Raw genomic sequence first — 26,197 nt, 5'->3', positions numbered from 1 at the left:
AATATCTCCTTCTCATAGCGTAGGAATGTGTACCTGTAAGTTGGTGCATAAGAAGGTGGTGTGGCATTTTCGTTGTTTTATTTGAACAAAATATTTTCAAAAAGGACCATGTCCAATCACAATATTAACTTTAACAATAAATGCTAGCCACAAACGTCTGTTATTTCTTCATTTTTATCCAGACCAGTGGTCATTTTCTTAGTTCGAAGTTTGTGTGCCTCTCTCATCAGCCCCCAAACTATGGTGCTGGGATAATGAACTGCCCTCCCTGCACTGATTCAAAGAACAGCCGTCAGCCTCACCACCACAAACCACAAGTAACAGCACTTGCAGAATGCTTGCCACCTAATGTTCTCACGGTGCTCTACGAGACGTAGGTAAGCATTATTATCCCCACTTATAGATACAGGGTGGGACTGTCAAAGGAGCCTCATGAGTTTGAGCTCCCTGAGGGTTATTTGAAATTCCAGCCATAATGCTTAGCATTTACAGTAAATATAGAGCTGTGCATGATTCCAGCTCTTTGAGTGTTACCTAAATAATCTTTCAGGGATTTCACTGTTACTACAAGTATCTGTGATAAAATCAGACTAACCAGAATAACATGCTCTCCACGCGTTAAGGTCATGAAAGGCACTTTCTAACTGGACTAACTCCAACTCAGCCAAGTGCTTAGGCATTGCATCACATACAATATGAGCCAGTATACTAGGAGTCCTTTGCAACTTGGCCTAAGGGAGGTACAGGAACTCCTCACTTAACGTTGCAGTTATGTTCCTGAAAAATGCGACTTTAAGCGAAACGATGTTAAGCGAATCCAGTTTCCACATAAGAATTAATGTAAATGGGGGGGGTTAGGTTCCAGGGAAATTTTTTTCACCAGACAAAAGACTATATTATATATACATAACAATTTAATACTGGCACACAGCAATGATGATTGTGAAGGTTGGCTGAGGTGGTGAGGTCAGAGGGTGGGATATTTCCCAGGGAACGCCTGGCTGCTAAACGATGAACTAATCCTCAAGGGTTAACTCGTTCTTGTTAATGTAGCCTCACACTCTACAAGGCAGAAGGAATGAAGGGAGGGAAGACAGCATAGCAGACAGAGACACACATCGTGTGTGTGTGTGTGCGCGCGCGCATTTCTCCTTTGAATATGCTGATTCCTGTCTTAAGTACGCTGCCTTGTTAATTAGATCAGCAAGCTGAGACCCACCTCAGCTGCTCCCTCCGGGACTGTCTTGTGTCCCCCCTGCTCTATGGAAGATGGGGTATGCAGGGTGCAGGAGCAGGGGGGAGGGAGACACCCTGACATTAGCCCCCCTCTTCCTGCCCTGCACAGCAAGCAGGAGGCTCGGGGAGCAGCTCCAAGGCAGAGGGCAGGAGCAGCACATGGCAGTGGGGGAGGGACAGCTGAACTGCCCGCAATTGATAGTCTGCTGGGCAGCTGCTGCACAGGGAACTTAGAGGAGCAGGGAGCTGCTGGGGGGCTGCCAGTCCACCCTAGTTCCAAGCCCCCACCAGCTAGCTCCACCCGGGTGCTCTTCCTGCAAGCAGTGGACAAAGCAGGCGGCTGCCAAAGGGAGCACTGCACAACTTTAAACGAGCATGTCCCCTAATTGATCAGCAACATAACAACGAGACAATGTTAACCGGGATGACTTAAAGTGAGGAGTTCCTGTATGTGCTTATTTGTCACAAATATCATTTGCTGTTAGTTTGACATAACAAGGACTTCTCTGTAATCACATCAGCCACCCTGGTGACGGCACATCCAAACAAGCCAAACTCTCATGCTACAGGTCTGCCTGCACTCTCCTTAATGCATCCCTCTGCAGCCTCTTCCCCTATCCTCAGAATCACACCCCTAATGATCGAGTGATGTCACTGGCAATCACCTACCCTAATGTCATGGCCACCTCTCCATCTCAATCTCCTCCCCCAACTCTCCCTTGCCCCTCTAATCACTACACACCATAAGGTGGCACTGGTACCTTTCATAAACACTTTCACAGATTCACAGAGTTTAAGGTCAGAAGGGACCATTGTGATCATAACGCAGGCCAGACAACTTCCCTGAATTAACTGTGGTTTAACTAGAACGGATCTTTTATAAAAAAATAAGCAATCTTAATTTAAAGACTTCAAGTGATGGAGTATCCACCACATCCCTGGGCAAATTGCTCCATCCAGTGATGGACCTCAATGTTAAAAGTCTGCGTCTTCTTTCTAGTCTGAAATCTGTTTATCACTTAACAGCTGCTCACACTCTGCTATCCAGAAATAAAGTGATGCACAGAATACAAATGAATCATCTCTGGTAAATACTGACAACATTCTTCATTTTACTTAAAAGGGACAAAAGTAGTTTACACCCAAAACCTTACAGAAAAGCTTAACAGAAGTGTTTTCCTGATTTTTGTAGTTAAGTGGAAGTAGATTGTTCAACAAGTTCTGCAACAAGAGTGCTGCAGCCCAAACACCACGGCATTGTGTTAGCACATGGAAACAAAGGAGTGACTGACTATAAACGTAGCAGCCAGGTGTCACTGTCCCAGCTGAATGAAATGCACAGAGCTAAACACTCCACCCTGTGGAAGTCATTCAGATTTTATGGGGTTATCTGTAGTACAGATAAGAAGCTGATCTTGACAGTGCTGTTTAACAGGTACAACGCTGAATTGCATCTGGGCCCACAAGCCCTAGAAAGTTGCATGTGATCACTGTGCAGCAGACTGACCTACCTACAGGTCAGCTTAGTGTACAAAGTCCAAAAATAACAGAGCCCAGCTCTACAGCAGGGAATTGCTGAACTGGTGAGAATGAGCCTTCAGACTCCCAGAAACTCCTCTGGTTCTTCTAAGCTCCATGCTTTCCTCCTGCGAATGGCAATGACTCATGAATGGCCCCAGTAGAGTTGGGGGTATGGAAAGAAGAGAAGACTCGGAGCATTTTTCCTTATTGTTACTGTGTAACGCCAACAGACCGTAATTGTCGGCGGGCGGGATTGAACCGGGGACCTCTGGAGCTTAGTGTAAGAGCCTCTACAGCATGAGCTAAAAGCCAACTGACTCTTAGCTAAGGCTGTAGAGCAGACTCATTTTCTCTCTCTCTCTCTAAGTGGTCTCAGTGCCACTAAATGGAACAGAACACCACACCCAGGAGGTGTGTGGGTTACAGTTGTAACTGGTGTCCTTTTAAATAGAATGAAGATCATCATCAATAGTTGCCATATTAGAGATCTGGGTTCTATCTCCAGCTCTGCTAGAAATGACAAATGCAACTTCTCCATTACCTCACCTGCAATACGGAGGGATGATAGCTACTTCCTTCTGATGGGGAAACAACCACAGAGATGACACGACTCACCCAAGGCCAAGCAGTAGATCAGTGGAAGAGCTGGAAATTGAAACCCTGCTTTGGGGCTACCAGTTGTGAGCTTAAATCAGGTGCCCATCTAACATTAAAGAATTCTGATAAGTTTTAAAATGCAGGTAACAATCTATTTATTAGTTTACTTGTCTGGTTCTCTTTATCACCCCAGTATCTTAAATGACCCAGGTTTGCAATGTGAGGAAATTTAAGATATTTTCAAGGATTCACTTGGCATGCTGCTGATGCCTAACTATTCACTGGGGCCAACATTTTCAAACTCAGAGGCTGAAGTTAGGTGCCTAAATACGGACACAGTTAAAAAATTATGTCTGGATCTTTTTACATATTGTTGAGACACCAATCTTGTGTCTGCACTCAACTAAGAAGTTCTTAAAGAAAACTCCCCTCCTCCTCTCTTTTACGGCTTGAGGCTGTGGCTTGCCATGCACCCTTATCTCCCATTGGCTTGAAACCCAAGGGGAAGGCCCTTTGCCCTGCCATGCTCAGCCTGGCTCAGGAATGGGTCCTTTGAGTGATGAATTCTCACCAAAGGAACAAACAGGATACATACGTTTCTTGTTTGCTTTATTCATATCCCAATGACTGTCATTGAGACCTTCAGACTAGAGCTGTGCTTCTCACCTGAGTTGATGGGAGGGTTTTGGATGATATCAGTAATAAGCTTCTGAACCTCAGGAGTCAGACCCGCTCGTTCTAAGTCGACTGGGTAGCCAGCTTTCATGGCTTGGAATAAATGAGAGCCAACCACAGTGAGAGGCAGAGACCTGCTTTCACATATACTCTTCTGAGGAAACAATGAGAGAAGAAATCTGAAGTATTAAAAGTGTATGAGATCTAACAACAAAAGAACCAAAGCCCTCTTTGAATCCCACCACTGACTCGCCCTTTCTCAATTGTATCAAACATAAGCTTCTTGTCTTCACTTCCAAGACCTTTCACAGCCTAGTCCCACTTACCTTTGATCTTTCATTATCAAAAGGTTGGTTCCTGCCTCCAGCTGGCCCACGGCTCCATTCTTTATTGCCCACTTGCTAAATTTTCAAACTAGCACCTTGGTGCTTTCTCCCATGCTGCCCTGCTGCCTGGGAGGAGCTCCTGATAAACATCTGCAAAACTAACTCCTTATCTTCCTTCAAAACCTTCCTTAGGCTTGGTCTACACTGCATACTTACTTCAGTAATAACTACATCGCTCAGGGGTGTGAAAAATCCATACCCCTAAGCAACATCATTATACTGATCTTAACCCCCCAGATAGACAGCACTATGTCAGCTGGAGAGCTGCTCCTGCCGACATAGCTCCCGCCTCTCACAGAGGTGGAGTTATGAAGCCTATGGGAGAGCTCTCTCCCGTCAGCTTACAGCGTCTTCACCAGGCCTGCTAGAGCAGCAAAGCTGCATCCGTGCTGCTGCGCTGATGTAAATTTGTAGTGTAGACCTGCCCTCAAAAGTCTCCTTTGCTGGGAGGCCTACAAAAAACATGACAACTGTTACGCTGCTGGTGTGCTGAGACCACTGCTGTCATGTTCTGATGTTTTCTTGTACTCCCTCTGCCTGTCTGTATTCATCTGTTGGTTTTTCTTTTATGCTTAGATTGCTCTGAGATGCTCTTTAGGGCAGGGATTGTCTTTTTGTTCTGTTTGTACAGCCCCTAGCACAATGGAGTCGTGGTCGGTGACTGGGACTCCTAGGCACCATGGTAATACAAATAATAAATGATAATGCATGGTGCATGCTGCTTCACAAAGCAACAGCAAGAACAGGAGACCATCGCCTTTGACTACACAACAAGAACTCCAAACCACTTTACAAGGCACGTTTTACTGATCTCTTTCAGATACTGAATCCAATCTGTAAAGAGGTTTCACTTCAAAATATTATTGCTGGCTTGGAGAGCAATCTCTCACTGTGACCCTGAAATCCCATGCATATTAAAGATTCTGCTCTGAGTTCAAATGTCTAAGGAGCAGAACCCAGAGCTCCATCCTTTAGCAGTGGCCGTGGAGCCGCTCCAGACTTGCTACTACACTGTCATGGGGCTAGAGCAAAGAGAGACAATAAGCTCTTGCCAGGACCTACATGCTACATAGGGCCAGTGCATCTCTATGGTTTGCTCTATACCTCTGGCCTGCTCACAGTCGCCCCTATGGAGACAGCCACCACCAAGCTCTGCTCTGCTACCTGGAAGATGCGGATCAGTCTCTGAGCATGGCAGTCTGCACCATGCAAAGGGAATCCTATTTTCACTGCATATTGGGTCTTCCACAGCTATTTCCAGGGCAACAGGATTTCACTGGTGATGGAGAGAAGTTTAATGATAACCTAGTAGCTGTAACTGTGTAATCAGCTCAGCTCACTTGTAACGTTCGGTTTGTTAAAGCCCAAAACATTCCTCAATAAAGCAGCCAATTATCTACACCTTAACTGCAAGAGATCTGTAAATGCAGCAACCCTCACTGAGTCCTAATGTCACTGTTGGCACCGCCAGAATAGAAATGATAACAAACAAAAGCTGAGTATTTCAAGTTCTTTTAGGTGGACTCCATTACCACAATCTTGGGGCAACATCTTTGATTTTGCTTGACTAGAGTTGAATTTTTTTACTGGCTGGATTTAAAATTAATTATTTTCCCTGAAAGAATTAGGCTTTATGTTTCTTTTATTGACTTTCCCCCAGACAATACACACAGGGGAAATGCAATAATCACGGTTATTTGATACTGGGCATCAAATTACCTAACGCTAATTGTTCTATTGCTTCTCGTTAATTAGTCCTTGGGCATTTTAATATAGCGACTATCTGACAAGTTCACTCACACACTCTTGGGAGGGATAAGAGAAGCTTGAGGCTATTTCAGCATCATACTAATGGATCGAAGAGCAATAAAAAGTGAGAAGCTGAACAAAACAGATATAAAAGCAATGGATTATGGAACCCGCCTTCGAAGGCACAGAGCAACATGCATATTTCTCCCAGTGTGCTATGGCTCTCAGCCTACATAACAAATTAATAAAGAGTCCAATGCAAAGCCCCTGGTAAGGTCACATTATGATTAGGCAATGAAGGTTGGCTAGTTGTAAGTGGAGTTCTTTGAGACAGACTCTTGCATGTTCACTCCTGCGATACGCTGACTGGGAGCAGCCAGGGCAGTGCAACCTTCTACTAGCCGTGCGCGTTAGTGCACATCCCTCCCCTGCCCCCAGCATCGGTGCGCGTTCTGTGGGTGTGGCTATAAAAGGGGGGCTTGGCGCTACTGCCATCTCAGTTCTTTCCAACTACAAAAGTGGAATGCCACCTAACACTAAAACTAGGATGCTGGAGGAGCGGGGAACGCAGGTGGGGAGTGTGAACACGCAGAGTACACCTCAAAGAATTCCAGTTACCACCACCCAACCTTCACTACTTCTTCGAGTGTCCTCTGCATGTTCCCACTCTCGGGACAGTTAGACACGCAGGACTGTAAATAAGGAAGGAGGGAGCAGAGTTTTAATTAAATAATGACTGAAGCACCACTCTGCCAAACTGTGCTTCAGAGCTGGATGCCAGATCCAATGCATAAGGTCCTGTAAAAGTGTGACTTGAACGCCATGGAGCAGCCCTGCATATTTCAATACGAGGAATATGTTTGGAGACTGCTACAGATGTACCTACCCTTCTAAGAGAATGGGTTCTAAGAGGACCAGAAGGAGAAAGGGAAGCTTTTTGATAAAATTCCTCAATACAAAGTCTAACCCGTCTGGACAGGAACTGTGCTGAAATGGCCTGACCCTTAGAAGTACCAGCAAATGAAACAAATAACTTGGACAAGACATGAAGTTCTTCATTCTATCAGGTAATATAAGCTAAGAGCACTCATTTAAGCAATGTAATCTAGACTCCCCTTTATGCGAATGAGGTTTAGGAAAAAAACACAAGTAAATTTATATTCTGATTGATACAGAACTCCGAGACGACCTTTGGAAGGAATTTAGGATGTGGTCTAAGATGACTTTATCTTTATGAAAAGTAGTATGGGGAAGGTGGTCTGCCATCAGTGCATACAACTCACTAATTTTTCTGGTGGAAGAAATTGCTATTATAAAAAGCTGTCTCTATGGAAAGATGAAACAAAACAATCCCGTAGAGGCTCAAGCGGGGAAGATATAGGTTGTCTTAGTACTAATTCAAATTCCATGGAGGGACCGGGTCATGAACTGGGGGATATGGAGTCAATAAACTTTTAAAAAAGGTTTTCATGAGACTGTATGAGAAGGTGGCTTTAACCTTTACATGAGTATGGACTACTGCCATTGCTGCTAGGTGGACTTTAGTCAAGAGAAACAAACCCATTGTTTTTAAGTGTACCAAGTGTTCCAAAACCGTTTGTATAAGGGCTGAATCTGGGTCAACATTCCTATCCGCTGCCCAAATAATTAATCTTCTCCATTTAAACTCTTAACTTCTCTCTGTCCTTGCGCCATCTGCCCACCCCTTGTATGCACTACAGAGAGGTGCCTACCTGGTGAGCAGACCTCCAAATCCTCTCTCTTGGGTAGAACTACACTTGGTCTGATGCTTGGGGCCTTTCTCTGCTACAAGGGCAGATTTGCCCTTAAATGCACAAAAGGTGATTCCAAGTCACGGTTCCCAGAACTGTGCATATGCAATATTTTGTGCACTACCAACTCCCAAGTGCCTGTCTTAGCAGATTTGAGTAACATGGCTGAGATCAGGGTACAGAAAGAATCACAGCTTTGGAAGTCTCAATCAGAAAGTTGCACTGATATTTAGTCTTTCAATTTTACACTGAATTTTCCTGTGGGGCTTTTTTCAGGCCATTCGAAACTTACATGGAGGTACAATGCAAAGGGTTTGATTTTTTTATATCCAGAACAGGGACACGGTACTCACCAGCCCAGGAGAAATGTCTACATGCAGCCCTATGTACTGTGTCTATGCCATAGTGCTATGGTACAGAAAGATGCTTCCATCTGACTATTGTGGGTTAAGAGATAAGTCCAGTTGGAGGTGGAAATGGCACAGTTATAGCAAAAACAGTTCCCAGTGCTGCCTGGCCAGCCAGTGCAGATGGGGCATTCTGTTCCAGATATGGCAGGGATTTGGTGTTCCAAAAGCAGGGGCTCATTGGCAGCATAGGGAGGATTTAAGAGAACAGCAGCAACTAACTCGGTCTGGCCCTCAAGGCTCATGTTTTAACAAGTTTGCAATCCCCAGACACACAATATTTCCACCATCTATTTTAGACAACCAGCATATCCACATCCCCGCCAGTGGGAACTAACTTACCAAAGACTGGTTCTTCTCATGGAACAGCATGTATGTTATGAGCTGTGACTGCGGAAGGGGGCTGCACCCACCTCTCTTCTGGAGGGCTGCTAGCTGCTGTTCCCTAGATCCACAAGTAGGGAATGTGTCTGTCTGTAGGGTGACAAACAAGAGTAAGCAGGAATGAAGCCCAGTAACAGCTGCCCAAGAAATCATCCTGTCTGGTCATCTGCTCTGGAATTGGAAATGGAAGAGCTAGACTTTGAGCAAACTGGACTGTACAGTCAGACTGTTCAACACATAAACAGTAGAACAACCCCAAGATGGATGCTTATAATTCATATGCACACGTACACACACGTGTGCTGAAGCAAGCTATAGGACAGTCTGCTTAACATACCTGAGGGGTCACAAAATAACTGGTGTCTGGACTGACAAACACCAGACTGGTTGGTGAGTTTCTGAATTAGTCTGCACTGTTAAGAAAGTTTGATACTCATATGTACCGTAATATAGTAATGTAGAGTAATCTTTTATTTTTAAATAAACATGTATTTTTATGTGTTCTAAGTTACGAATTTGTTTTTAAAAACTTGACAAGACTCCTTCTCCCAACCTCACTCCACACACACACGGTTCTGCCTTCACGGAAGAGGCCAACACAGCCTGCATCCCAGCGACCTGATCTGTGAAGCAGAGAGAAAACTCCTCCCAACAGTGGGAAACACTCATCTCTACCCAAGCACAGACAGTTCGGCAGGCACTCTTCCTGCCTGGACGTATCTGCTGGTTGGGACTCTGCAGGCGCTAGAGTGGAGAATAAGAATCCTTTCACATCTAGGGTAAGCATAAGAGTGCAAAAACTCAGAACACGATTTCTACTACTGGTAGCACAGAATCCCCCTGGTGCTTTGTCTGTCGCCACAATGATCAGCAAAGAAAGCACACTGGGACAGGGTGCCACCCTATGGATAGTAATGGACAGAATAATATCTAATGCTTTTCATCAGTAGATCCCAAAGCACTTCACGAAGGATGTCAGTATCATTATCCCCATTTTACAGTTCACAAAACTGAGGCATGGAGCAGTGAAATGACTTGCCCAAAGTCACAGCAGATCAGCAACAGAGCTGGGACCAGACCTCTGACCTCCCAAATCTAAGCCCAGTGCTCTGTCCACTAGGCCAGAAGAAGGGAATCATAACGTTCAGTGAGAATATTGGAAGAGTGGGTCCACTGAGCAAAGCATCCTTCATTCAGAACAGTCAGGTCCACCAGTCTCCCAGGATGGACCAATAAAATGGGAAGCAAAGGTGAGTCCTGCCCTCAAACCATGACAGGCAATAGTCTGACCCTGACAAAGGCGAATTCCATATGTCTCAGTCTCCAACCCCAACCCAAATATCAAATCTGGAGTGTAACCAGCTTTGTGTGCTGAGCCAGAAACATCTGAAACAGTTCCATGGTTGTCATGGCAGCAACGAGACAATGGACCCATCCACACCAGTTATTTTGTGAAAGGACATTCAAAATACTGAGGACAATCGCCTCAGTGGCTGAAGCACCAAACCAGACAGGAATTCAATCAGCTCAGCAAGGAAACCTGAGTGAAGAAAGACGGCATGTACACCAGTACAAGCTACATTTGAGACTGGTCCTAGGACTCAAGGTGGACACTGACAGGAGTTCAGTGATGGGGTCGGTGTTGGGGAGTTGAGAGGAACCTCCTACATTTAAGATCAGATGCGAACAGCACAGACCCAGGACTTCTGCAGTCCTCATTATAATTAGAAATATCTATTTCTTTCCGCTACAGATTTGCCAGCCACTATGTTTAGGGCCACATCCTGCAGTCTGCCTTTACTGGAAATTTTGCCTGAGTGAATAACTGAAGGCTTTGGTCCACATTTAGCACCGCAAATCAATACAATTTAAAAAAAAAAAAACAATGGCTAACAAAACCCATTTTGCTTGTTTTCAAATATGAGCCACTGAAAGTCAAGAGCTGGAATGCTGATTTTGTATAAACCGAGCCACTTTGAAAAAGAGCACTGATGATAAAAGAGCTCAGTCTGCAATTTACCATGAATCCTAAAAACAGGCTGCATAGTTACTAGCTATTTTAAGAAAAACTGGATGCTTGCCACACACTATTTTAGGGAGTTTATATATGATTTCTAAAAGAACGGAAAGCAAGCTTGGGGAACTGGTGAATAATCAGCCCTCCTCTAAGTGTAACAAGATGTGTGCATTGATCCCATACTCAGAAGATTTCCTTCCCAGAAATCTAGGAACTACAACACTGGTGTACCCAAGCATGGACTAATTTCTAACCTCTCCACTGCTGCCATCTAGCCTTCCTTCTTGGGGAAGTAACAGTGAGGTTCCTTTCTTTGTTACCAGCACCACATGGGCATTCTGATTGTGGCCATTAACAGGTTCCATTGAAAAGAAACCTTGTTGTAGGGCTCATCTCACAGCAGGTATTATTGCTCCACAGCTGCCAGGAGGAGGGGGATTAGGCCAAGTGTTTCCTCACTTTCTAGTCCCTTCGCCAGATAGAGAGATCAAGCCAAGCCTTGAATTGCTGAGGCCTACATGGGATTTAGATGAGAGTCTCCCCACCTTAGGAATGAGGTTCTCAACGCCCCTGTGTTTTGCTTGTTCTCCAGGCGAGCCATGGCTGCTAATCTGTTCCACAGGTATTTACATAGAACGTATCCAGTATCATTACGCACTGTGTAACCTGGAACTTCTGGATCAAAATGATTTCCATTGCATATGTGAAGAAATGAACAGCTACAGGCATACGTGCTGGAACAAAGGGTGCTGCTGCACTCCCCGGCTTGAAGTGGTTTCCGTCATATACAGGGTTTGCAGTTTGGTTCAATGGCTCTCAGCACCCCCACTATATAAATTGTTCCAGCACCCTTGCCCACAGAGAAGCTTGTAATCATGACATGCCAAGTCCAGGGCGTGGGAGACCAAGCTTACCCACTCAACCCAGTAGCCAGCCTTGTCAGTTATTCAAGGAGTGATGAAGATAGCCCCTTGAGTAACCTACAGGATGCTTAGCTATGATGTACATGAGACGGTCATATCTCAGGAGCTACCCTCAGGAGGGCATCTACTTCGCCACAGACAGATTGGGTAAAAGAAAGGAAGAATCCTTAACAAGAGGTGGGAGAAAGAACATGGGAAACTGGAGAACATGAAGGGAAAAACAAGGGCAAGAAGAAATGAAAGGAGAGGAGCTGATATTGTATTTTGAAAACTTCTTCAGAAACCTATTTAGAAGCCCACTTTCTCCGGCCTACTTGTCATCCACCACACGGCCAACCAGACAAGCTGGATGCCACTCCCAAGGCCCAGCCGTTCATTGCTGCAGAGGAAGCAGAATCAGCCCGGAGGAGTGAGAGGAGGGCTTTGCTCAGTATCAGCAACTTGAGGTGATTCAGGAGGATTGTTCACAGGCTACAACACGAGTCCTGTCCTGTAATTGGAGGAAGGACAGGGACCCATGCCAGAAAGCCTGAAAAATGCAACTTGTAAATCACAAGCTGAGGCAGATCTCGAGGGCTCCACCAGGGAAGCAGAAGGCCCTGTTGAAGGAAAAAATCTTACCTCCAGGTTATTTGCATGGCAAAACTCCTTGATATCATCCAGGAGAGGAACCAACATGGCAGATTTTGCTTCAGATACGCCATCAATTCTCTTCACATTTTCAACAGTCGTAGGCCTATTTCGGGTAGAACAAGAACACGCTGGAGAGTTACCGGGCTTTGCTGGTTTATGTTTTGGAACGTGAAGTATAGAACAGAACAGGAATGACAATCCCCGCTTTAACCACAGATTACACTGACAGGTGATTACTCTGCCATCACAGCACTGGCTGCGTTTTAGTCATGTTATTTTTCAAAGGTCTTATAAAAAGGTCTGTGGAGGAAGTGTGTGGCTTTTTGCTAGCCCTTAATATTTTCTGGCACATACATTATTTTGCAACTAATAACTAATGTATTTTTTTTTATGTTCTGTCATGGCAAACTGGCTATAAACTGGGTTTCAACCACTTGCAGGGGTCAAAAAGGGATTCCCTCTACAATCTATTCTGGGTTTTTTGTTTTTATCTGCTTCCTCTGAAGCATCAGAGATGGCCACGGCTGGAGACAGGACACTGGACAGGGAGGACAGGGCTCTGAAGTGGCACAGAGCATTCAGTCTCTCACGGGCTTGGCTGGCTGGTTCTTGCTCACATACTCAGGGTCCAACTGAATGCCATGTGTGGGGTCAGGGAAGACTTTTCCCCAGGTCAGACTGGCAGGGACCTTGGGGAGTTTTCACCTTCCTCTTCAGCGTGTGGGTATGGGGGTGACTTGCCCGGATTATCTGGGTAAATCTCATCTATCCTTTCCCTGCCACTGCAGGGACCTCAGGCACTCGTGCACCTTGGTCCCTCCTGTTCTTTCCCGGTGACAGAGTACAGCCTCGTCTCCTATCGACTGCAAATCTTTAGTGTAATTTTGATTGTTGGGTTTGGCGTGAGGGTGCTAGGTGGAACTGGTGGCTTATGATATACAGGAGATCTGACTAGACGATCTGGAAGTCCCTTCTGGCTTTAAACTCTATGGGTTTGTTTACACAGCATAATAAACCTGTCTGTGAGACCTGTACCTGCAGACTCAGTGTTTCCAAGCCTGCACTTGAGTGTCCATACTGCACAGGAAACCCAAGCCTCACACCTGTGCTGGCACATCCATACTGGACTACGCAGACCCAGTCACAACTTCAGCTTCTGTAGGTGAATACCATCATATCCTGGGTTCCTCATGCCCTCACCAGCTGTGGCCACTCTATGGCTTGGATCATAGTGCCTTGTGGGAGAACTTGTCTGCCTATCCCACAGGAATTGAGCAGAAGTGTTTTGACAGTTTTTGCCTGCGAACATATCCAGCTGAGCCATTTTGTGTCTGCATGCTCCCAGCAGCTGGAGCCATCAACATGGATCTCGACCCTGTGAAAGAACTTCTCCACCTCATGCTGTCAGTCCTCTTTAGTGACACAGACTGGGCACCTATGACTTTGCGTTAGGCAACACACTGCAGAACCATTCCTTATATGATGGGTTGTCTTACAATACTTGCTTTTATAGTGGGAAATCATGTAAGGAAGTTCATTTCTTCTCTCCATCTTTCTGGAGATTTTTACTGGAACACCCTGATTATTCCTTTGTAGTACAGAAGTGCACAGAGTCCCGGTCAGGTGACGGGGTAAGAGACAGTCCCTGAAGATCGTACAATCCAAATGAAGACAAATGCAATAAGCTAATAAAAAGGACAAGCAGAGGGAGCAGGGAAGGAAGGGTTGAGCAGGGTACACTGCTGCTTTCCCTGCACCTCATCCCCTCTCCAGCCAGCCAGGAAGGCATGTTGACAAAGGCTGGGTACGAGTAAAATTTGCAGGTTTTAGGTTGTTTTTTCCCAAAGCTACGAGCAAGGTGCATGTCTGATGCCAGCAGCCTAGCCTTTTACCATATGCAGCATGGTAGAAGTGGGTCTTGAAGAAGGACACGGTCGCTGCTCTACGGCTTAGTTCAGGGAGAGGCTTCATGCATAAGTGGTGGCTTGGAAGAAAGCATGAATTTGCTCGTGGGAGAGGCTGATAAATGGACCATGAAGGCAGACATCCCTGGCAGTGGTGAAGGTTGACTTGACAAGGTACTTTCAGAAACAGAGTAATTGATACATGCAGTCAAATTTCACCTGTAGAGCTAAACCAACATAAGCAATAACTGCAATGCTGCTCTCGCTGCATGCCATCTGAGTTCACATAGCTCCCTAGACATGTGGAATGGAGGTAGCTACAATATCCTTGGGGCTACTAAAAATGTTAATAAACTTTACACATACATTTTCAGAATTTATGTGATCACAAAATTCAGACACACGCACAGCAGAAGCGCTCAGTTTGAGGAGTTCTTCCTGCACCTCTTGATAGTAACAGTGTACCAAAATGAGAAGCTTTTCTTTAAAATTCGGTCAGATTAATAATTCTGCTGATGCAGAAAGTTACTGAACTGGAAGCATGTGGAAAAACAGAATTCCTCAATATGTTTATGTACAACACCTAAAATCTATGGCACATGGGAAGTAATGCATCAACATAATTCTGTTACTAACTTGGCTTGCAGGAGTGAGAGTAAGACTCCAGAGCACCTTTGGACTTGTGTGGTTTTCAAACTGAAGACTTTACCTTATTTTGGCCATGTCCACCAATATTTTATTTGTTGCCAACACAGCCGGAGGAATATCCTTCTCACTGGCTAGCTTCTGTCTGGCTGCCAGCAGCTTACTGTATAGAACAGTCTGTAAAGAACAAAGCCAAAGTATGAATACATGTAAGACTTTGCTTTAAAGAACACTTTAAGTCAAGGACTTAGAAGTGATTAAAGTATGGGAAGAAAACTTCTACATGAGAAAGCAAACTACCACCCAAAAATAAAACAGATGAGCAGTCAGAATCTAAACCACATCCACACCATAATCTCAACATTTTTAAATTCTCATCAAGGACTCCAGTTCAAGGCACCTTCCTAAAATTTAGGGTAAAAGCTGAAAAATCCAGTTTAACAGCAGTTTCTCTGGTTGACTCTTTGGAGGAACAAGGATGGTCTCTAGGACTGCGTTAGATGTACACAAGCACAATTTTAATGCATTTCTTACACAAGCAGATGCCCTTTCTGTTTAATAGACTTACGTGCAGTTCCCTCTCTCTGGATGAAACAGCAGGTTCTGGAGATTTCAGTTTGATTGGTGACTGCACCAGGTCACTATTAAATTTAAAAAAAATAAAATAAAATGTGACATTCATATTCCTATTAGATCAATTTATCAATTCACTTTGCACCGGCTCTGCTCTGCTGAGATTAGTAGGTTTGGGAGTCCTAGTGTATATGAGCCAGCCAGACAGGTGGTCTCAGCCAATCTAGTTGCCATTTGCATTAAAACACATCTGCATAGACACACCAGAGTCCACACTAGGAGTTATCCTGGTATAACTACAGCAATACAATTATACCAGTATAACTATGCTGCTGAATTTCTCCATTTAGGCTATGTCTACACTGCGCACTTTACAACAGCCTGGCTGTGTCACTACAGACACAGCGTTGTAAGGTGCACAGAAACCAACGATTCTTACGTTTTATATTATCCGGACCCATCCAAACACTGTATCACATATCCGGACCCATCCAAAAAAGGTATCAAGTTATCAAAAAATAGCAACTAAGCCAAAACCAAGTGACCAGCAAAGCAACCTGGAATAAATAAAAGCTATTTTATAGCTTGGTTTTTAATTAATGTTTGTTATGTTTATTTCCCTTGCATCTGAATTTAAAAGGTCAACAAATGAAAATGTGTCTTAATTTTAGAGTTTAAACACACCCCTAAAATCAAACCCAAAACAGACTGAATTAGCTGCATTTAAAAAGGCTCATGGATTTGTAGTGTGCAGAAAACAAGGCCTGTTAAAATTTTTGAACAGTTCTGGTCTACTTAATTGTATGATATAAATGTTCAGTTATTGGTTCAGTTCAGGTAATCGGCAATAGAAGTATTTTATAGTCACTTTTTTAAAATAATGTGGGATGTTTTAAAGAGCCATTTAACACACTGCAACCCTACCTACTTCAGAGCATGACCTAACTTACATTTTGTGACATTGTAGCATGTCATGTGAGGCAAAATTAAAAGTGTTTACCTAATTTTCCTATCAAAATTATTTGCTCTCTTAATACTGTTTTTGAAGTCTTTCAGATGGACAGATTATACCTTGTTTCTTAAAGGTTATATGAAGTCTGACACCTGTACAGCACTTATTTTCACACTAATGATTTGAGACATTAAAAAGAAAAGTTCAGTTTACACCACAAACAGACTTACTTTCTTCTCTGACAGTTGCTCTACAGATACCACCTCCACAACACAGGAAAGAACGAATAAGTAGAGAAAGAGAGATGAGCAGAAATAATTTAGTCCATTATACCTTTCATTTGAGACTTTGCCCCTTGTAGAAATTTTACTTGCTCCTTGATAAGAAAACATTTCCTGCAAATATGTCTGTTTTAAAAATAAAAAAAACCAAGTCAGAAAATCAAAGATATCATCCACATTTTTCCCAATACAAATATTAACAGTAAAATACTCATTTACATTTTTATACCAATTTGTTTCAAAGATAGTCAGTAAAGAAAGGGATCGATTTTTTTCAAAACACACTACAGTCTGTTGCATAACGGAAAAATTATTTCCTTTTTGTATCTGGTGTCCCTCTAGTACATTATTACAAATATACACCATACATGAGTAAAAAGCAGATGTGTGTTACAGTATATTGATTCTCATTAGAAAACAGATTTAAAGTTTCTAACCTTAGTCACAGTACAAGAGGAAATTGTTATAAAACAACAATTTACAGAATGAATGAATAAACACTTCACATAAAAAAGCCACTATGGTAAAATATGTTCATGTTGAGAAAAACTGAGAAAATTCTAAGAAATGTAGAATTAGGGTTCCCTCTCAGCCCCTTGCACTAATGTAGGCATTGGAGTTTCACCCCATTTTCTGAAACCCTTTAGAAACTGTAGTGGCGGTCTTTACATTTAGTTTACATTTAATTTAATCCCAGATAAATAACTTAATCCAGAGTTATGGCTGAGATTGCACTATGCAGAGTGTTACTGCTGTTTCTCACTCCCTCATTCCATGTCATCTGTAAACATTTAGATTACAAAATCCCAAGGAAGGGATTGTGATTTTCCATGTGGGGAGGGATAGCTCAGTGGTTTGAGCATTGGCCTGCTAAACCCAGGGTTGTGAGTTCAACCCTTGAGGGGGCCATTTGGGATCTGGGGCAAAAATTGGGGATTGGTCCTGCTTTGAGCAGGGGGTTGGACTAGATGACCTCCTGAGGTCCCTTCCAACTCTGATATTCTATGATTCTGTGTCTTTTGTGAAGCAGGTAGTGCATATTTGGGTGTTAATACTACACTTCACTTTCACACATTAATGTGTTCAGTATATTTCAGTGTACCAATTATTTTGTTCACCACACAACTCTCAACTATCGTACAAATGATCTGTAAATCCTATATTGTGTGCTGCTTTACTGTGCATCTTAAGCTTTCAAATATGTGGAGAAGACTTTATAGCTAAATATACTGATCTGTAAGCTCACTTGCACATCACTAAAGAGTATAATGAAGTGTCTGATAAGTAATATTTTTCTGAAATACAGACCTGTTTCTCTGGTGTCAGCTTTATTGACCTCATATCTGGTGAATGTGGTCCTGCAACCAAAGTTATCTGTCTATTGCTGTAAGAAAATGAATTCAATTGTATTCAAAACATATAGAAAAATAATCACTCTTACAAGAAGGCTGACATTTCAAAATACACCTTGGGAGAGGATGGTTTCAGAATACAGAGAGCAAAGAAAGGTTACTGGAGTTCTTTGCAATCTGTGGCCCACCAAAGATTTTTTGCTAGCTGCATCCATTGGTCTGCACCTGCTCCCTTCTCCTCCTCGTGCTCCAAAATGAGGGCACAGGTGGTGGCATGGGCTGAACACCTCTCCAGTTACCTTTCTACCGCAAATAGCCCTAGCAGAAGGCTCCGCAGCAAAGGGGAAGGAGGGTGGGTAATGGAACAGATAGGGACCACACATCTTAAAGAACCCCAGTTACTATATGAGGTAAGTTACTTCTCTTTTGTCAAGTGATGGTCCCTATGAGTGTTCCACTCTGGGTGACTCACAAGCAGTAGTCACTGAGAAGAGTGCAAGGAACCCTGCTGTATCATCGACTGGAGGACTACTCTGCCAAAGGAGGCATCAGCTGTAGAAGCCTGCACCAGCGGGTAATGAGCAGAACCCCAACTTCCAGCTTTACAGATTTCCAGGAGAGGAACATCTTTAACTGAAGCTACTGATGCAGCTTGGGTTCTGGTTGAGTGGGCCCTCACACCTTGCGGGGTAGAGGTAGCCATTAACTCATAACACAGCAGGATGCAGCCCAAAAGTATCTGAGAAGAGATTGTTTCACCCTCACTTGCTCTGAAGGATACAGTCTTGGGAAAGTCTAAAGGATTTAGTCCTTTGCAGGTAGAATGCCAAGGCTCAACGAGTGTCCACAGAGTGAAGTTTCCTATCCTCACTGGTGGCATGCAGCTTTGGGAAGAAGACCGGTAAGAGAATGGTCTGATTTAGATGGAATTCCAAGACTACTCTGGGGGTGAATTTTGGGTGTAATCTCAGGGAAACACCTATGGAAGATCGTGTGAGGTGGCTCAGCTATAAGGGCCCCCACTTCACCTACTCTTCTAGCTGAGGTGATGGCAACCAGAAAGGCAATCTTCACTGATAGGTGGACTAAGAAACATGAAGCTAAGGGCACCTCCTTAGATGACACAGAGTACTACTTTTCTGTTGTTTCTCGAGTAGGAGCACAAGTGGCCAGACTGTCTTGGCTGGTTGTAAGGGCATGTCTACACTACAGGTTATGACAGTATAATTTACGTCATTCAGGGGAGTGAATAAGCCACTCCTGACCTAAGCCACACCAACCTAAGTCCTGGACAGCGCTAGGTTGGCGGGAGAGCTTCTTCCAACACAGCTACCGCCTCTCAAGGAGGTGGTTTTATTAGGCCGACGAGACAGCTCTCCCCCATCAGCATAGAGCATCTTCACCAGACACGCCACAACAGTGTAGCCCTACTATAGCGCTTCTACTGTAAACTAACCCTTAGATGGCATCATTAATGGGAAGTGCCACCTTACTGGGGACTAGCTCTCTGGAGAACGTCCAATTGTTTATGAGGGGTGTCCTGCACTTCCTCTGGAAGGATCTGGAGCGTGTGCGTGACCCTCCTCAGAAGATTTTAAAATTGCTTGTAACCATCAGGGGGTGATGGTGAAGCCAACGAAACTCCTTGTCTGGCAATGAAGATGACAACTCTGTTGGAGCTGGTGGTTCCACATGATACGGTTCCTCCTCTTCCTCCATTAGTTCTTGAGAAGATTCAGGCTATTCTCTGCATGGAGAGGGCTGTCTAGACTCCCAGTGGGATCACAGAGATTTGGGATGTCATATATATGGATCCCCCATAGCCCCAGTAAGTCCAGCATGAGACGTAATATGGAAACTGGGGTGGTCCCCACGGAGGAGGGAACCATTGATTCTGAGGAGCGTAGTCCCTCTTATGCAAGCAAGACTGTGCCCAAGAGATATCCCCCACCCCCGCAAAAAAACAAACAAACCAAAAACCCCTTAGTGCAGAAACCTCCTCCTTGGCACAGAAAGTCTTCAGTAGCGGGATTCACATATTTGTTCCTGCAACATAAAAGTGACACATGCATAACATATATGGCTGTGGTTACCTTTGAGTGTGAGGTTTCCTAAGATATAGTTCTTCACTGGGCTGTAGCAGAAGAGTCCGATACAACTCACTCCTAGCTTTACATAGCCAGTCTCTACCCTGTGGGATACAGACCAAGTCACTCAACTTTACATTGCCAAAAGAAACCTCTCACAGGAAGGTTTTACAACAAGATTACCTTTTTAGTAAGCTCACACAGAGTTGCAAATTTGCTTCGACCACAAACTTCTTTAAGGAACCCTTCAGTGATGAGCTGTCGGCCCAAAGCCTTCCACCAATTCTCTGGCCAGTCCTTTCCACTACCAAAGAGAGCGTGAGTTCGGTACTTGTCTGGGAGACGCTGGGAATTCTGAAATCATTCAAACATTTTGGTCAGACTCCTTATTTCCTAGAAAAACTACTCCACCATAACTGGTGAAGCACAGAAATAGTCATGCAGTCCAGTACGAATATAAGCCATCATTACTAAAATGAGGAACTGAAAGTTGAAGAAGACTGAAAATGCCAGAAATATGGGAGAACCCCTCCAAACATCAGAATATGTTTGGCAAAGTCATTTAATACCCACTAAAAATGGCTGAATTTGAAACCGTTGAATCTGAATCCTTCCCTTTTTCCCTTGTTAGAGCAAGGGCCATGCCAATGTACCTCACTGTTGTCACTTGGAGTGGTGACAAGGTACTTTCCTCTGTGCCTATTCATTCCACTTTGGGGCCTTCTGCCAAGACTGCCTAAGGACTGTGGCCACAATTTACTTGTCTGCTAGGATCCAGGGCCACCACTCCCACTAGCATCTCCTGAACCCAGTACAGAGAAGACCCCAGTTCTGAAGGCACAAGGACCCAGGTTGCATCCCTCTTCCCTCCTCCCCTTGGGTGGACTGCAGAGAAGAGCCAATTAGAGATTCCAGCTGGTAGGGGAAAAAGCAGCCAAAACAGGGACTGCTGCACTATGGAGGACAGAGTAAAATGAGGTCCAGAAGGGGCCACCCTTCTCCCAGAACCCTTCTGGACGCAGAACTGTGCAGGGGAGATGCTTCATGTACCCTCTGGGGGCACTAGAACCATTGGCTGTGGCATCAACAAGCCAGCAGACAAACTGAGGGTGGGGTGGGGCGGGGTTTGTAGGCAGCGCAGCAGAGGAGAGGTTTAAGGAGGGTTTGAAGGCGGATAATGAGGTAGCTCTTCCCAAGCATGATGGGCAGCATGGGCGGAAGCATGAAGGCGCTTGTTTGAAAACTTAACCAGAGGACGATGGAAGCTGACATGTCCCAACTGGAAGATGATGTCAACATCCCGAAAGTGAATATGAGATAATACGTCTGGGACAATAAGGCGCGAAGGGCCATGAAAGTGAAGACAAACAGCTTATGTTCAATGCAACAGAGAAGGGAGAACCTATAGAGGAATTCAAAGAGAGAAGTGACTTGGTCAAAGGGATGGGCTAGGAAAATGATCCATGCAGCAACATTCTCATTTGTCAAGGCCAGAGAGAAAGATGCTTCAGTAATCAAGATGTGAGATGATGGGAGCTTGGCTGAGAGTTTAGCTGTGTGGATGGTCAGGAAAGTCCATATCTTAAATATGCTATGCAGAAAGAATAGGCAAGATTTAGGCATACCCCAGATGTGAAGATCCAGAGTGGTCTGAATTGAAGATGGCACCCAGGTTACGGGTGCTAGTGTTGTTCACAGTGATCAAGAAAGGAGGTGACATTTCCTGGTACAGGCTAGGGTCTCCTACTTCTTGTTAGCTCCTATTCCTTCCTGCCATAATCTGTATCTGGGATGAGTGCAGGCTAAGAGCAGACCTAGTGGTCTGTGATGGTAAGGTCATGGTGCACGAGGTCTCTAGGGAATAGTGTCATTCCACTCTCCAGGGGACTGAGTCAAGGGCTAGTTGTGTGGAGGACAGAATTGACAAAGAGTATCACAGACTAACGACTCTGTGGATGACATGTGCCAGTTCCTGCACTAGAGACAGAAAAGGAGAAAGGCACCTCCTCTGTGATATGTCTGCACCACGGTCATTCATGCCTTCAATATCCAAACTGAACTACTTCAACGAGCCTACTTGCATCTTGACTACCTTCAGCCATGGCAGACTGCATGCACAAACCTATTTAGTTAGTGATCCCTGCCATATGCAGCAGATCACACCTGCGCTCTGCAAACTGTACTGTCCACCTACCTATTTGCTTCTGGGTACAATGCAAGGCGCTGACTTTTATCTACAAAAGCCCTCTAGGGTATGTGTTTCAGATGCCTCACAGACTCTCTCTCCCAATGCACCATCTTCAGACAGTTCAGACATTTGTGCTGTCCCCAGATTTGAATGCTGAGAGACTGGAAGCAGAACATTCTCAGTGGAGGACTTGATGTGGAAACTGTTTTCCTGACTTGATTGATTTACAAGACATAGCTGAACCTTGTACTACTCACACAGGGTTTTGCTTCAGGGAGGGCATCTGAACTGGCTTAGTTTCTGTTCTTCTGGGGACAGAGCAGTTCTTCCGAGGGTTGACCTTTGGTCTATTGGTTGTTTCAGTTTCTAAACGGTTGTATATGTGCCCCGAAGGAAAACTGGGAGCATTTTTATAAAAGTCAAGCAAACAAAAAAAATTCTGTAAATGCGTACGTACATAAAGTCACAAGACTATCAAACAACATGAGACACATTCCTGATTTCCCTATCTGGTCCCCAGGAGAGAGATTGTACTCCAGGAGCATCTTGCTCCATTAAGCAATCTGTCAAAAATTGAGAACTAACCTGTCCTAATCTGAGATTAGCCACTAAATAGATGAAAGTGGCCTTGCTTAAAGGCAAGTGTACCGACTGAGGAGTGGAGTTCCAGTGGTACTCAAACACCAGACAGCAGAAGTCATAGAATTAGAGAAACTTAGGACTGAAAAGGACCTTGAACAATTTCTGGTGAAAAGGGACACTTAATAAATTGCAAATTGGGTAACTGCACAGAGCACCACATTTATGTGACACTGCTGAGATCACTGAAACATGTGTTTTATACTTCTTTTTGCCAGTCTTTCATATTGTCACATTGAGACACCTTCATTCAATTCTTTTTTCTTGCTGATTCTTGGTAGTTCTTTATCTCTTATATTTGATAAGATGTGAACCCAATTCATACGTATAAAATATACTGGAAATCTGGCTGTTGATCTGCAGATTCAAAATTTGTTTGCAAAATTGGAATGAAGCATGGACATTTATGTTCCTGATTTTGTTTCTGTAATGCCTTCATTTAAACGTTTTCATTTATGGATTTTTGAAGTTTAAAAAGAATGGACTTTTACTTACAGGTACTATACCATATAAATTATTCTCTAAAATATATATTGTAAGGCTACGTAATGTGCAATACTTACTTTCAAGAAATGCTCACTGAAAACAATACTTACATTTAAAATACACAAAAATGTGTAATACAATGAATTTTTCATCTAGAGTTTTACTAGATACTGCCATATGAATAGGACTTACAGTATTTCAACTGTAATTAGCTGAAACAATGACTAAGATCTTAGATATTATCAAACATTAGAATTATGACTAAAAGGTATTCACATGAGTGCCCACAAAGATTTTGGAGCCTAGAGTATCTCACTTTATTTCAGTACCCACATTATTTCAGTTTATTAATGTGGTCATGTTCTAAAGTTGCATATTTTTCTAGCAGCAGTGGTATAAAATTTCAGTCAAGGCAACTTCTTAATTTGAAGACTCCCAGAGGACTTGTTCAGTACCGTACGCGGACTCAGTTTTCAAATAATAGGTGAAATCTGATCTCTCTTGTGACCCACCTGAAGTCTGTCTAGGAGCCCACCTGTACCTATTTGTTATGAAAAGACACTGCTAGGTTAAATAAAATCCAAGACAGCACAATTCTTCATGAACTTGACACAAACCTTTTAAAGTATTTAGATATCTTATGATGATAAGGATGGGTTATTTCCTAGGATTTTCTAGGATATTTAGTCTTATTACACAACTTTCAAAGTCTTAAGAACACCTTTTACAAAAAAAGTAGAAACATTATAGACAGCAGTTAAGCTGAAGTTTACAGCTGGAGATAATTTTCATTACCATTTGCATTGCTGTTTGGGGTAGTCTGCAACTTTCACATTACAAAGCCTTCTGACTTAAAAAAAGAAAAAGAGGCATATAAACTGTGATCCAGATATTTTATTAAATATATCAATGCCAAGGTTTTAACATGAGTTATTCCTAATAAAGGGAAAAATTTAATCATGTATTTCCCTACTATTAACAAGTAATTTTCTTCCAAGCTAAAAAACACACTCTTTTTCAAAATGTTTGTTTTGTGACTGTCTTCATATTTCATTCTTCAGTGATTATTTTCCCCATGATGTTTAAAAAGCCTTTACATGTAAAGATCTGTATAAATCATTCAATGTGCCTTGCTTCAACCCTACCCACCATATTAAGTCAGCAAGACAAAAGTACTCATTAACACAAGCATAATCTTCTACTCTACTCAATCACCAGTCAACAGGCTAGCTACTTAGAAATTTAGAGAACAAAAAGATGTATTCTCCCTTCACTGTAAACAAACAGCCCCTTTTAGGGTTAATGGAAGTTACACACCTGCATGGAGAGAAGAATACCTCCTCCCATTAGAAAAGTATTTCAGTTGCTATAAACAATACAAGCGATTAAATTGCAGGTAAAATGTTCACAGGTAGTGGAAAAGTTTTGATCACCCCTCTAGTTTTAGAGGTTACTTCCACTTGTTCAAAAGCTGACTATAAACAACCCAGAAAAAGACAGTCAAGAGGTTTAGAGGCAGCTCAATACATGGCTAAGTACAGGACCTTAGTTTGGATCCAAACTCTTAGGCCAGAAAGGGCTGGGAATGTTGAATGTTCAACCTTTAGAAAAAGGAGCCTAAAAGTGTGAACTCTTTGGGGGCAGAGACCATCAGCTTATTCATTGTACACAGTAAGGGCCATGGTTTATAGGCACTACTGCAATACAAACAATCCATTATAATAATAAAGAGCAGCTCCAGGGCTAACACACCAGTGCTACTGAATTAGTCTGTTCAGCCTTTCTCTAGAGGAAGGTGCATTAAGAGTGGCCTTTGCGGGGGCTGGGGAGAGAGGTACTATAAAGTGAAATGTGTGTATTGTTTTTGGGAGCAGGAACGGGGGAGGGGGCTATCACAGGAACGTTATCCCTCCACACCAAAAATACACAACGAATTTTAACCAAACTTACAGATCCTCGGAGAAACAAAACCGGAACTCCAGTTCCAAACTTCTCGTCTAAGGCCCTCACTGCAGACATCAGCTGGTACGCTTGCTGACCGAAATCCTGCAAACTCTCTTCTGTGTCACTGTTAATGGTGCAGCAAAGGGTTCTAACATGCACAAGAAAACAAAGATTAACTGCCAAGTGCTAAACACTCAGAAATAAGGGTGTTATTTATTAAAATATAGTTAAATATATAAAGCATATGTTTGAATTACAGCTTTTACATTTAAATATGCAATTAAATATATAGCTTTAAATGCAAAAATCTAGTGTTCAAGATACAAAAGTCAAAATTCCATGAGGTAAAACTGTGTTGGCAATACTAACTTGTGCCTGATGACCTGTAGCAGAGTTAGCACTGGGTGAACAACTCTTAATCCTTTGAACGTCTTAAGTATTCTAATATGTTACCCAACAGCTTTCAAGTTGCTTTGACACCGCTTTTTGCATTTAGCTACCATGGGGTTAGGGAAGTCCTGAGATACAAGTTTTACGTGGGTTGTAGCCACAGTTCTCTTCAGGTACGTGGGGAAAGAAAACACCAGAAAAAATTAAAAGCAGGTCATGTGGTGGGAGTAGGGACGGCTCTCTCTCTCAAACAACCCCAAAATGAACACAAACTTAAGCCACGACCTTTCACTGGCATTGAAATTTTAAAGCTAATGTGACTTTGCATGTAGATTTAGGGCACAATGAAAAATCATCTCTAAAATAAAATTCTGCTCTAATCACAACTACAGTGCAGCTAAGGGATTATCCCATAATTTGTGAACAGACAAGAAGCATAGCTGAACTGATTACTTT

General features: G+C 43.3%; 1 protein-coding gene across 4 annotated transcripts in view; it reads right to left on the bottom strand.

Annotated features, from left to right (window-relative positions):
* WRN (WRN RecQ like helicase) overlaps positions 1 to 26,197 on the bottom strand; it is a 110,490-nt gene that overhangs the window by 9,226 nt on the left and 75,067 nt on the right. For all 4 annotated transcript variants that reach the window (XM_084625914.1, XM_084625917.1, XM_084625915.1 and 1 more), the window contains exons 23-32: positions 25,358 to 25,499; positions 20,278 to 20,448; positions 20,101 to 20,198; positions 17,964 to 18,039; positions 16,708 to 16,781; positions 15,418 to 15,490; positions 14,914 to 15,026; positions 12,289 to 12,403; positions 8,686 to 8,817; positions 4,021 to 4,183 (exon numbers count right to left, since the gene is read on the bottom strand). In XM_084625914.1, the coding sequence (XP_084482040.1) occupies positions 4,021 to 4,183; positions 8,686 to 8,817; positions 12,289 to 12,403; positions 14,914 to 15,026; positions 15,418 to 15,490; positions 16,708 to 16,781; positions 17,964 to 18,039; positions 20,101 to 20,198; positions 20,278 to 20,448; positions 25,358 to 25,499 (1,157 nt within the window). The remainder of the gene's footprint in view (positions 1 to 4,020; positions 4,184 to 8,685; positions 8,818 to 12,288; positions 12,404 to 14,913; positions 15,027 to 15,417; positions 15,491 to 16,707; positions 16,782 to 17,963; positions 18,040 to 20,100; positions 20,199 to 20,277; positions 20,449 to 25,357; positions 25,500 to 26,197) is intronic.

This window comes from Lepidochelys olivacea, assembly GCF_965140295.1.
Source record: "Lepidochelys olivacea isolate rLepOli2 genome assembly, chromosome: 4".
NCBI classification, from domain to species: domain Eukaryota; kingdom Metazoa; phylum Chordata; order Testudines; family Cheloniidae; genus Lepidochelys; species Lepidochelys olivacea.
This window is presented reverse-complemented; position numbering and strand designations above follow the sequence as displayed.